This window comes from Mastigoproctus giganteus, chromosome 9 (genome assembly GCF_048544385.1).
Source record: "Mastigoproctus giganteus isolate SK-2022 chromosome 9, ASM4854438v1, whole genome shotgun sequence".
Lineage (NCBI taxonomy): Eukaryota > Metazoa > Arthropoda > Arachnida > Uropygi > Thelyphonidae > Mastigoproctus > Mastigoproctus giganteus.
Window position 1 is genome coordinate 72,949,357 of NC_143583.1, and position 13,193 is coordinate 72,962,549.

The following is a 13,193-nucleotide window of genomic DNA, read 5'->3' on the forward strand; positions in this document are numbered from 1 at the left end:
GTGTCAGGGTAGTTAACTATACAAGAACACTAATGTTAGATGTATTGTCAGTAAAGTGAGTGAATTCAGACTGCTGGTTAGGACAAGTAAAGCTGACATAATAGGGCTTATGGAAATGTGGTACCACCTGGAGTTAGGGAATGATCAGTTTCAGTATGGTATGTATAATGTATTTAGGAAGGATAGGGAAGATAGAAGGGGAGGTAAGTTATACATCTTATTAAAAGCAGCCTGAGCATGATGAAAACTTTCCCAGATTCAGACGTTTCACATGCTAGTATAGAATCTGTATGGTGTGAGAGAATAGGAAGCAAAAGTATAATGAGAGTGGGAGTAATCTACATGTCAGGTGATTATGAAGATTATGATGAGAGCTTGTTTGTTTGTTTGTTATTTGGTTTTTAGGAGCATTAGCAACTAAGGCCATATTGCTCCGGGATATGCAGTGGTCATTCCCTGACCTTTCCGCATCCTCCGTATTTGGTGGTGATGGGCTCGAACCCCGGTCTAATCAAGGAGCATGTGCTACGCACTGCTGCTCCTTCCCACCTGGCTACGGAGGCGACTATTATGAGAGCCTCTGCATGCACATGGAATGGGCAAGTAAGCATCAATGTCTTATTATGGTGATTTTAATTTGTCTCTAATTGATTGGAGCAAATGGGAAGGAAACTCCACATGGGGACAAAACTTTTAAATCAACTAGATGATTGTTATTTGTATCAACATGTCAGGGAAAGTACTAGGGAAAAGAATAATATAGACCTCATCATCACCCAATAACAAGATGACATAATAGGGCTGACAGTACAGGAACCAGTAGCAGGAAGTGATTATGGAATTCTATGGTGGACAATGAACAGAGAGGTAGCAGTAGTTAAAGTGAAGGGTTATAATTTCAGGAAAGGAAATTATGATGCCTTAAGGTGCTACATGGCCTCTGTTAACTGGGTAGATATCTCACAGAGAGTGAATACATTTGAATTATGGTATTCCTTTAAAACATTAATCACAGAAGCCTTGAATGCTTATATACCATTAAAAAAATACTTCGTGAGGAAGATCCCAAGTTGGATGAATAAGGAAGTTGCCAGATTATTTGAGCAGAAAAAGATGGCATGGAAAAGTTATGAGCAATAAAAAAGTACTGAAGCCTATAACAGCTAGAAATTGATCTGAAATCGTGCCACAGGAAAAGTTATGCTGGCAAAGGCAGATTATGAGAAATCACTAGCAAAGAGTGGGGATAAGGAATTCTTTACATTTATAAATGCAAAGAAGAGAAGGACAAACCCAGATCAGACCTTTATGTAATGGATGTGAGATAGTATTAGATATCCCAGCTGAAGTTGCAGATGAACTCAGTTACTTTGCAGTGTTATTTACAGAAGAAAAACCCTTTGTATCAGTGAGAAATTTTGGGAATGAAGTTGAAAAAAATGTAATTAATGATGTTGTAATTTCACATGTTTATTTAATGAAAAAACTTTGAACCTACAGGCTAATAAGTCTCCTGGGATTGATGGCATATGTCCTATAATCTTAAGGGAGAAATCGCTGGAAAGTGAGTGCATTGAACCATTGAGGCTAATTATGAGAGCATCACTGGACTCAGAAGTGATTCCATTGGATTGGAAAAGTACCAATGTATCTCCAATACATGTTGCTTAGGTTTTATTGGCGCATTAGCGACTAAGGCTATAATGCGCCCTCCAATACATAAGGGTGGTTCTAAGAGTAAAGTGGGAAATTACCGGCCCGTCAGTCTAATTTCAGTAGTAGGGAAAATCATGGAGACAATGATCAAGGGTGGAATTCAGGATCATTTAGATAGAAATGGAATTCTGAAAGATACTCAGTGTAGTTTTGTAAAAGGAAAATCATGTTTAACTAATCTGGTTAGCTATTTGACAGGGTCACTCAGGAACTGGACTTAGGGAATAATTTCAACATTGTTTATTTGGATTTCAGCAAAGCATTTGACTCAGTCCCACATGAGTTATAAGCTGGAACAGGTTGGAATCACTGGGAAAATACTTTAGATGGATAGCTGGATGGCTTCAGAGCAGAATCAGAGGGCTGTGATAAATGGTTATTCCTCAGATTGGGTGATATAAGAAGTGGGGTTCCCCAAAGATCAGTATTAGAACCACTGTTGTATTCGATTTTCATAAATAACATTGATGAAGGGATCGAGGGGGTGATGTCTAAATTTCAGAGGTTATAAAGATTGGCAGAGTAGTTAATGATCACTGCCTGAAGTCTATCTAGGTCACTCTGTAGAAGTGGCCTAGATAGACTTCAGGAATGGTCAGAAAAATGGCAGCTATGCTTTAATCCAGCAAAGTATAAGGTATTACACTTAGGGAACAGTAACCCCAAAATAACTTATATACTTAGTGGAGTTGAACTAAAGCCAGTAGTGGAGGAAAGGGATTTGGGTGTTATGATATGGTCAGACATGAAGTTCTCTGAGCATTGTAGACAGGTTGCAAGGAAGGCCCATGGTGTCTTATCGATGATTTATAGAACAATTGCTAGTAGAGATAAGGATGTCATAATCCCAATTTATAAGTCTATTGTTAGACCACACTTGGAATACTGTGTTCAGCTATGGAGGCCACACCTAAAGAAAGACATTGTGCTTCTTGAAAGGGTCCAAAGATGGTAACTCACTTTTGCTGATCTCACCAGGTGAGATCGGCAAAAGGGCATCCATATAAGGAAAAACTTCAAATATGTGGGTTGCAGAGCTTGGAAACTAGGTACCTTAGAGGAGACTTGATTGATGTGTTTAAGGCTCTGAGAGGCATAAGTAAAATGAATGAGGACAAAATGTTCACGTATATAAATGATTCTAGAACCATAATTTCAAGTTATGGGGGGGGGATGTTTAGACTGGATTGATGGGAGTTTTATTTTAGTCAGTTATAAATTAGTGGAATAAGTTACCTACATGGGTGGTAGAGGCTGAAAGTTTGAAAAAATTCAAAGGTCAGCTGGAAAGCAATTACCTACAGGAGTAGGGAAATGAATAGGTTGTGTATTTCTTTTTCTCTTATTAATTATTTATTTTTTAAAATTTTTCTTCTTCTTATTATTATTTTATTTTTATTTATTTATTTTTATTTTTTTGGCTGGTGCAGCATAAGCCATAGATTTCCTTGCACCATATGGCCATTTCTAATACTAATACTCTGAGGTTACTACTATCCATATGCAGTATCATGCATTTGTCAATGTTAAACTTCAGCTGCAATTTCTCAGCCACTCGACCCAATTTTCCTATGTCTTGTTGCAGTAGCTCACCCTGATGATTGTTGTTAACTACCCTGCCAACCTTACCTTTGTGTCATATTCAAACTCTGACATTAGCATTGGCATATAATGCAAGAAAGCAAGCTTATAGAGCATCAGCCAAAAAAAAAAAAACCCTTCCCATTTCACCTATCCGGGCACTCCAAATGTTTGTCTAGTTCAGCCTTAAATAGGCCTTGTACACCTCAGTCAGATCACCTCGCAGGTTCCTAGTCTCCAGATGCTGCAACTTACAGAATTTAAGCCTATCCTGGTATAAGAAATCCTTTGTTCCTCTCACCAATCTTGCTGCCCTTCTTTAGCAACTCTACATCCTTCCTAAAATGGGGCCTCCAGACATGTATGCAGTACTCAAGGTGTGGCCTGACCATTGCCTTATACAAAGGGATAATCACCTCCTTGTCTCTGCAAACAAAATTCCTATATATCATTGACAAAACGCCATGACCTGCCCTGGCAGCCCATCTACACTGCTCAGCGAACTTCATATTTGACTGCACAATTACCCCCAGGTCTTTTTCACTTTCCACTTCCCTGAGTATAGTACCACACAGTTGGTACGTTTCTCTTCGGTGTTTCTACCCATATGCAGTACTTTGCATTTGTCAATGTTAAACTTCAGTTGCCACTTCTCAGCCCATCTATCTAACTTTTCTAGATCGTGTTGCAGTAGCATACTATCTTTACTATCATTAACAACCCTTCTAACCTTTGTATCATCTGAAAACTTGGACATTAAGCTTAATATACCTTCATCGATATCATTAATAAATACACAAATCAACAATGGGCCCAGCACCGAACCCTGGGCAACTTCATGTAGAGCGGTGTTCATTGATAACCACTCTCTCTCTCTTCTTCCGCTTAACCAACTCTTTATCCATAGCAGTAACTTGCCCTTAATACCGCATTGCTCCAGTTTTTACAGGAGTATTTTATGTGCAACAGTATAAAAATTTTACAGCAGTCTTTTATGTGCAAACAATATCAATACCAAGGATGTAACAATATATTTTGCATCCTTGGTCACTGCATGAAAATAACCTATCAGATTGGTTAGACAAGATCACTCCTTAACCAATCCATTCTGTGATTGCAGTATAATTGCATGCCTATCCAGATGGTCCTGGACAGGCATGTAATTATACTACATGCCAGTCCAGTGATTCCATTATTTTCCCTGGAAAAGACATTAACTTAACAGGTCTGTAATTACTCATGTTGCTTTTTGGTCTTTCTCTATGAATTGGGATATATTTGCAGGTCTTCAGTCCATAGGGACCTGCCCTGAATCCAAGGATGTTCTCATAGTTATGGCTAAAGGTTTGCTTACCTCCTTTGCTGCCTCCCTTAATATAATTGGATAGATTCCATCCAACCCTGGTGTTTTTTTTATGCCCATCTTCAACAATTTCTCCTCCACTTTGCTTTTAGTTAACACAAAGTCATTAAGCTCCTCTTCGGAGTTTGATATATTTGTGGCATTCCCTTTCCTAAAGCATTCCTCATGTGTGAATGTAGCTGTAAAAGACCTATTCAATTTGTATGCAACATGAGCAGGTTCAACAACAGTTAATCCACAGACATCAAGTGGCCCAATGTTATTCAACCCCTTCCTAATATAAACATAGAAGTCTTTGCTGGTTTTCTTTCTTTTTTTTTTGCCAGAGATGTCTCATAATCTGCCTTAGCTTGCCTAACCTCCTTTGTGACTTGATTACAGACTAATTTATGTCTACCACAGGCTTCTGAATCACCTAATAATTTACATGCATCCCATGCACTTTTCTTCTCTGCTGCTTGTCTCAGTAGTTTGTCTGACATCCACATAGGCCTAAGGCCAGAACAGTATTTCTTTCTTGGTATGAAAAAGCCTAGTAGCTTTCAGGATTACTCCTTTGAATGCTTTCCATTTAGAATTTTCTGTTGGTAGCGTCATCAATTGGTCTCACTGCATAGAATTTAAAAACTGCCTGAGGCTACTATAGTAACCCTTACTATAGTAAGCCTGTAATGTGAGGCCCTAAGCTGTAACTTGGTTAGCTTATATGTCTATCTGGTCCTGATATGACTATTCTAACATCTCTTCTGACAAATACACCATCCAGTAAAAAGATATCTAATCAGTGGTATGTAATTTGTGCGATGTGCAAACCCTGAATGAAAATCCTGAGGAAAAAAGTCATGCAACCCTCACCCGAGACTAACTTGTCCATACTGTGAAAAAGCCCATAAAATATCTCCTCTCTCTACAAGAATAAAATCTAGTAATTTTCCACATGGAAGAACAGTGATCATTAACTAATATGCTAACCACAAGAGTATCAGGTGCTGTATTGATGGGGTGCCTGGCCATCCACCAATAAAATGGCAATGATTATTGAAACTGTTGTCTAGGTGGTGACGCTAAATTCCAAATAAATAGCATTATACTTTTCTTGAGGCTCTCATTTGCAAAAATAATGTTGCAGTTGAGAGCAAAAAAAGTATTACACGGACTTTGCTTTTTAGTGACATTTGATTCACATGATCCCCTTGCAAATGAGCAGAAGCCCTGCTGTTTAACTGTGTACCTAGCCTCAATAGATTGAAGATAGTGTAGCATTGAGGTGATTAGTGAATGGAAGGCTGATAGTCCAGAAATGCAAATTTGCACTGTCAGTTGTGACTTGAAGAACCACAGAATTTGACAGGTTTATATTATATTCTAATGATTATTTTGATTTCTTATTTTATTGCTCCAGTAATAAACAGAATATATTTTAGGGATTTATTTATTTTACTTGAATATCTTTCTACATATACCTTTTTGTAATCATGAATAAAAGTTAGTGTATGTTTTAACTATATCCATGAATGTTACATGAATGTATGCAAGGTTCTGCTTGCTTTTTTACACAGATAAGTATTTCCTGTGGCTAAGTATATAATTTTTTTATAAAGAATTCCATAGTGAGATGTCAGCCATATGCATGTCCCCCTTTACATAATATCCCATGCAACAATCCTGTCATTCCTGCTGGTGGTTGCTGTCCTTCTCTTTGTTTAAGTAAGTTAAATAATTACTCAAGTCTTCTGTCATTGTACATCGAATTCTTATTGTTTAAAATATATATTATTAATAATTTACATTGTATTTAGACATTGTTATTATATTATTTATCAAATTTTTAATATTACAAACAAAAACTGCTTTATTCATCAGATTAAAAGTATCAAATAATTTTTTTTATATCAAATAGCTTGATCTTAAGAAGGCTGAGTTTGATCATAAGTTGGTCTTCAGAAGCCTAATGAAATTAGGAATTTTATCATAATTAGACAGTTAATTATATTTTTAATAAAGAAAGCATTTATCTCATCTGAGGCTACGTGCCACCATTGCCATTTAGTAGGTCATAATTTATTAGATTGATAGGGTTACCTTTTTTCTTTCTTTTTTTTTTTTTCTGGCAGCATGGGTTGGCCAGAGTTTTAATCTTTTTAAATCCTGATCCCTCAGAAATTTCTTTTATTCTCCATACCTAGATATCATGTCTGTGAATATTATTTGTGGTTAGACATTGTTGCCTAGGATGGTGATCTTCTGTGGCCTATATCTGTAAATATATTTGAATTCCATCAAATCAGCTGCATGTCTGAAAAGGTTTCTCAAAAGATGCTTATTCAAAAGATTTACAATTTCTGTCTAAAAGAAGTCTTTTTACAAACCAGAGCCTCTTCCCCTATACATTGAATTTATAAATAAATAAATAAATTTTATGTTTATATTCCTGGTAAAAGTAAAAGAAAGTAAAAGAACATTACAGTATTTAGTGGTTATGTGGGCTTGAACTACAGTTAAACTCAAATGTGTGCACTACTGTACTCCTGTATTTAACCACACCACTCGATTCTATTCTCTAGTTATAGCATCATTTATAACCATAAAAATTCCACCCTCGGTCAATTTACTATCCACTTCTCAGAGCTTTACAAACCTCGGTCAGATTCCCAGCCCCCTCTTAGCTGCCTAGTTACCAAACTCTCTTTAGCACACATATTTACAGTCTACTTGTATGGGTGCCCCCTTTTTCCAGTTTCACAAGCGTTGCCAGTCTGTGAACCTTTTCATGAAGCTTAATGTCTTTTTTTTTAGGTGTGGTCTCCATCCTTAGGCACAATATTTCAAGTTGAGTCTCACCATTGGCTTATACAGTGGGATTATGGCCTCCCTATCTCTACATGCAAATATATGATAAATCATCAATTGAAAACCATGGGTCCTTCCTTGCCTATCTACTTGGATTATCCAAAAATATTTCTCTCTCTCTCTCTCTCTCTCTCTCTCTCTCTCTCTCTCTCTTCCCCTTCTGCCAATTTGGCGCCTCCGTAGCCAGGTGGGCAGGAGCAGCAGTGCGTAGCACACGCTTCTTGATCAGACTGGTGTTCGAGCCCGTGCCCACCAAATAAGGAGGGTGCGGAAAGGTCAGGGAATGACCACCACATATCCCCGGAGCAATATGGCCTTAGTTGCTAATGCTCCTAAAAACCAAACAACAAACCTTTTGCCAACTCATAAGTGACTCTTTCAAAATTTCTGATCAGATTAGAGATAACTTTTCTCTTTACAGAAATCATACAGTGTTTCCTTCAGAATATCATTTCTACCTATGACAAGTTAATGTAATAATATTATATACTTAAATCAGCAAAATAAGTCCTCAATATTTTGTTTTTCCTCCTCAAGCTGTAATTGCAGCCTTGCAACGATTAATCAACTTCTGGATATATGGTTGCCTTGCCCAATTTCATGGTACCACACCCTTACAATTCTCTCCTGCAGCTGAATCTTACTTGATGGCTTCTTCCGAGCAATTTTAGACAACATTACGTACCAGCAATTTTCAATTTCAGCATTTCTGAGGTATGACTTCACTTTAAGGGAGAAAAATGAGGGAAAACATTGGTGTAAGTATGTTTTAAGCCTTGTGAGATAAGAAGACAAACTCATCATTAAATCTAAATAGTATAAAACTTACCAATTTTGCTGTGTTGCAAGGTGCTGAGTCTTGTTTAAAAATGCAGTTTTGGACGTCTGTGTAATGATTCCTAATAATGGGTTTCAGGCACTCGTCCAAGATAGCAGTGTAGGTTTCTGCATTCAACGTTCCATTAATAAACTTAATTCACTCCACTCCTTTGCTTGTTGTGCATCTCCAGACCATCTGAAAAACAGGGAACTTTACAGTTGGTGTTATGCAGTGAGGATGATATGCCTCTGATTTTCGTCTTCTGACATATCGCTTCCCATTCGAGCTATACAGGTTGAATTTCGATTTGTCAGAAAAGATGACAGTATCCCATTGCTCTTTTGTCTACGAAACATGCATTTTAGCCCAAACAAGTCGCTTCTTCCTCATTTGTTGGGTCAACAAAGGCTTCTTCTTGAGCCGATAGTCATGCAGACCATATTCCGAAAGCACGGTAGTTCGTGCACTTGTTTCAACACCAGAGGCCATCTCAAAGTCCAGTTTTAGATCTGGAGCACCAGCACAGCGAATTTGAAGGCATAGCTGCTTTGAATATTGATCTTGGGAAGGCATTATCACTCTCTTACGGCCTGATCCAGGTCTTCTCTTCACATCACCAGTTTCACGTTTTAATTTCAGCACCCGGGATACTGTTGACTGGTATTTGTTCATTTCTTCTTTGTATTCACATAAGTGAAACTCTTTGTGATTTCTTATAATCAGCCATTGTCAGCCTGACCCTTTCTGTGGTACTGTTACTATTACAGATTAGCTTTTAGCTGTAGTATTGGCTATTTTCGTACTTTTTATTTCCCCTGCAGCTCACTTATACCATCTTTTTTCTATTCTATTAAATTGGCTAATTCCATATTTATCCATTCAGGTATTCTCTTCAGGCCATATATTCTTAACGGTGTATATGCATTCGTGACTTCTCTGACTACTTCTTTAAAGGTATTCCATATTTCTCCTGTATTCACCTTCCATGATCCATCTGTCCAATTAATAGAAGCTATGTGGCATCTTAAACTGTCATAATTCCTTTTATGAAATTAAAAACAATGTTTTTACTTTTAACAACTGTGACTTCTTTTCTTAATCATCTATCTTAAAAATGAATGATCACTGACCACTATTGGTGCATAGTGGATGATAGTTGCTATTGCAGTATAAAATCTCCAACAACAACAAAGCTCACCACTAAGGGCTCTTGTACTGTCAGTCCTGTTATGCTATGTGGTTTTGATGAGATCTAGAATATTTTTTTCCTCTAGTGCTTTAAAGTTATGTAAGTTTGTTGCCTTAGTATTAACTTCCTATTCAGAAACCTTGAGACATGTGCAAGTACATTGTAACTTTGACTAATATCATCAGATAAATGCATATATATATATATATATATATATATATATATGCATTTATCTGATGATATTAGTCAAAGTTACATATACAGGGTGTCTCAAAAGTATTGGTACAAACATTTAGGGGAGGTAGCTAACATCTAAAGGAATGTGAATCGCATAGGAACCCATAACTGGAAACGTCATCGTAAGTCGGTACACGGCGCTGTTCATCAGTTAACGAGAGGGAAAATTTCTGGTTTACTCATTCAAGCAGTAGTTGCCGCACGAAGAGCATGTATCGATGGTACCAGGCCCATACCTGGTACCATCCCGCATGAACTCCACTAAATATAGGATCTTTCTTGAACAAGTTCTTCCAGGGTTACTTGACAATGGTTTCAACATGACGGGATGCCTGCCCATTATGGAAGGTGTGTTTGTGACCATTTGAACAGGCGTTTTGGGCATCGATGGATTGGCCGTGGTGGACCCATTGCCTGGCCCCCACGCTCACCTGATTTATTGAGCCTTGATTTCTTTCTGTGGGGGTCCTCAAATCTATCGTATATGAATCGCCTGTGGAGACAGAAATGGATCTCGTGGCAAGACTCGTCTGCGCTGCTGCTACTGTCAATGAAACTCCAGGTGTGTTCGACTGTGTCCACCAATACATGCTGCGTCGGTGTCACGCATGCATCGCGTCTCATGGTAGAACCTTCGAGCATCTGTTGTAACATCATGAAATGCATCCATCTCATACTCCTTTGTTAATATTATGTCAAATAAATGTTTGCCACTAATTACTGCCTTGTGTCATTTCTGCTTCTTGTGCCTCTGCTACTACTTTCCCGTGACGTTTCCGGTTATGTGTTCCTATGCGATTCACATTCCTTTAGATGTTACCTACCTCCCCTAAACATTTGTACCAATATTTTTGAGACACCCTGTATAACTCCTGGCCTTCCCTAACAAATATAGAAAGATATTTTTTGCATCCAGTTCCTTTGTGACCACATCATGGTATCCAATCAAATTTGTTAAAGAAGACTTCCCCATAACAAACCCATGCTGTGTCTGAACTATAACTGCAGTCTTGTCTAGATGATCCTGCATTCCCTCTCTAACAGTGACATAATTATTTTCCCTGGAAGAGAAGTTAAACTAACAGGTCTGTAACTACTTGTGTCACCCTTTGATCACCCTTTGATCTCCCTTTGTAAATTGGGGAAACATTTGCACATCTCCAGTCCATAGGGACCTTCCCTGAGTCCAAGGAAGCTCTCATGATTATGGCTAAGGGTTTGTCTCCTTTAATATAACTGGATAGATCCCATCCACCTCAGGTGCCTTTCTTATGTATAACTTCACTGATTTCTTTTCCACTTTGCTCTCACTTATTACAAAATCATTTAGCTCTCTGTTAGAGTTTGATTAGCTTCTGGCCTTCACTTTCCTACAGAATTCCTCATGAGTGAATGTAGATGCAAAATACTCATTCAGTTTGTCAACTACCTGACTACCCTCTCAACAGTTAACTCATTGACATCAAGTTTCCCAATATGATTCAATCCCTTCCTTCTACTGTTAATATAATCATAGAAGTCTTTTCTGGTTTTCTTTGTCTTTTTTTACCAGAGACTTCTCATAACTTACCAATAGCTTGCCTAACCTCCTTTGTGACTTGATTACAGACTAATTTATATCTACCACAGGCTTCTGAATCACCTGATAATTTATATGCATCCCATGCCCTTTTTTCTTTGCCGCTTGTCTCAATAGTATAGTTCATCTGACATCCATTTAGGTCTAAGGCCTGAACAGTATTTCTTTGTTGGTATGAAAAGCCTAATAGTTTCTATGATTACTTCCTTGAATGCTTCCCAATTAGAATTTGCTGTTAGTAACATCATTAGTTGGTCCCACTTCATAGAATTTAAAAACTGCCTGAGATCACTGTAATCATCCTTATGAAAGCAAAAGTCTTTCTCTTTACCCTTGACAGTAGTTAAGTCTCTAATTAAATTCCACATTAATAAACTGTGATCACTGCCACATAGCAATCATAGTTTTACCTGCACATTCTTAATGCAGAAAACTTCATACAGGAAATCTAAAAAAGTCTTGCTAGTGACACTAACAGCTAGTAAGACTAGTTGTTGGTGTGAATTTCCATCCTACAAATTCGAGTCAATATCTGGAAAGTTAAAATCCTTCATTATAAGAGATTCTGATTCACTGGCCCACTCTTATTTCTCTGTATAGCTATTTATTATACTCATCACTGTGATTAGGCTTATAACACACTACTACTCTCAATTTTGTTTTCCCAATGCTTCCATCACTACAACTGACTCAGCATTGCACTGATCATCCATGCTGGCATGTTGACTAGCTGCCTTAGATTTAATATGCTTCTTAACTAAGACCATAGCCCCTCCACCCCCTCCTGCTCTGGCTGTCCTTCCCATGTATATTTTAATCACCATATTCAAATCCAGCATCACTTATGTCTGATTGACACCATGTCTCTGCTATGTCTACAATGTCTGTATTTAATGACTCAATCAGTACTTCAAATTCATCAAATTTATTTACAATGCTCCCAGCATTAGTGTACATGCAAGTATACATGCAGATGTTCTTACTCTTAGTTACCCTTACACAGCCCATATATACACTTGTTCCATGATGATTCCCAACAGTTCTTGAAATCCCCAGCACCTTGCTTTCAAGGCTGCTGCTCATTCCAATAGAAGCAGTGCAAGTATCACCTTCAGCTCTGCCTGCAGCTCTGATTAATATATTAGTCAGTCCCTCCAAGCTAGCAGTTTACCAACATACCTATGACTGCCTCGTTAGCATCAGCAAATATTCTTGCACTTGTATTTAAGTGTTTCCTATCCCCATAGAAACAGTCTCTCCTGTTAACAAGCACAGACCATTCTGAGGAAAATTTCTACCCCATGAGCCTTGCACATTCTCTCCAGGGCTCAACTGATTGACGAGGTTCTCACCATATATTCCTTCTTGTCATGTATAGGCAGAATTGCAGACACTTTCAAATTCAATCCTAACTTGCAACTTTTTTCCAACATTTCCCCATACTTGTTAAGTCCTCTGATCTCCTACTCTTAATATCATTAGTGCTAACGTGTACAACAGTATCACTTTTTTTTGCCCTTAAAGGATGATATCTGCTCTACATCATCAACTTTTTCCCCTGGCAGACATATTTTGGTCCTATATCTCTTATTCTTCTTGCACAATATATTTCCCATTTTCCTGACAATAGAGTCACCAACAGTAACCACCTCCTGTCGGACCTGCACATTCTGCCTTGGAGATTGCCACTATATTGCCTGATACACAAGTGTGAGCTCTGGTGTTAAGTTGGGCAGCTGAGATTTTGATGGGACCCCCTTTTTGATTTCTTTTAAGGCATCTACCCTACTCTTCAAACTCTCATAAACACCCATCAGAACACTGAGTTGGCACCTAAATTCTTCACACTCTTTGCACC

At 38.0% G+C, this 13,193-nt stretch overlaps 1 protein-coding gene across 4 annotated transcripts in view; it reads left to right on the forward strand.

Moving 5' to 3' along the window:
- The window catches only part of LOC150080448 (kielin/chordin-like protein), a 1,054,752-nt gene that overhangs the window by 552,618 nt on the left and 488,941 nt on the right, over positions 1 to 13,193 (forward strand). For all 4 annotated transcript variants that reach the window (XR_016547392.1, XM_090381408.1, XM_090381409.1 and 1 more), the window contains one exon: positions 6,262 to 6,367. Coding sequence is in view for 3 of the 4 variants with exons in the window: in XM_090381408.1 (XP_090237534.1) it covers positions 6,262 to 6,367 (106 nt within the window). In the remaining variant the exon portion in view is untranslated. The remainder of the gene's footprint in view (positions 1 to 6,261; positions 6,368 to 13,193) is intronic.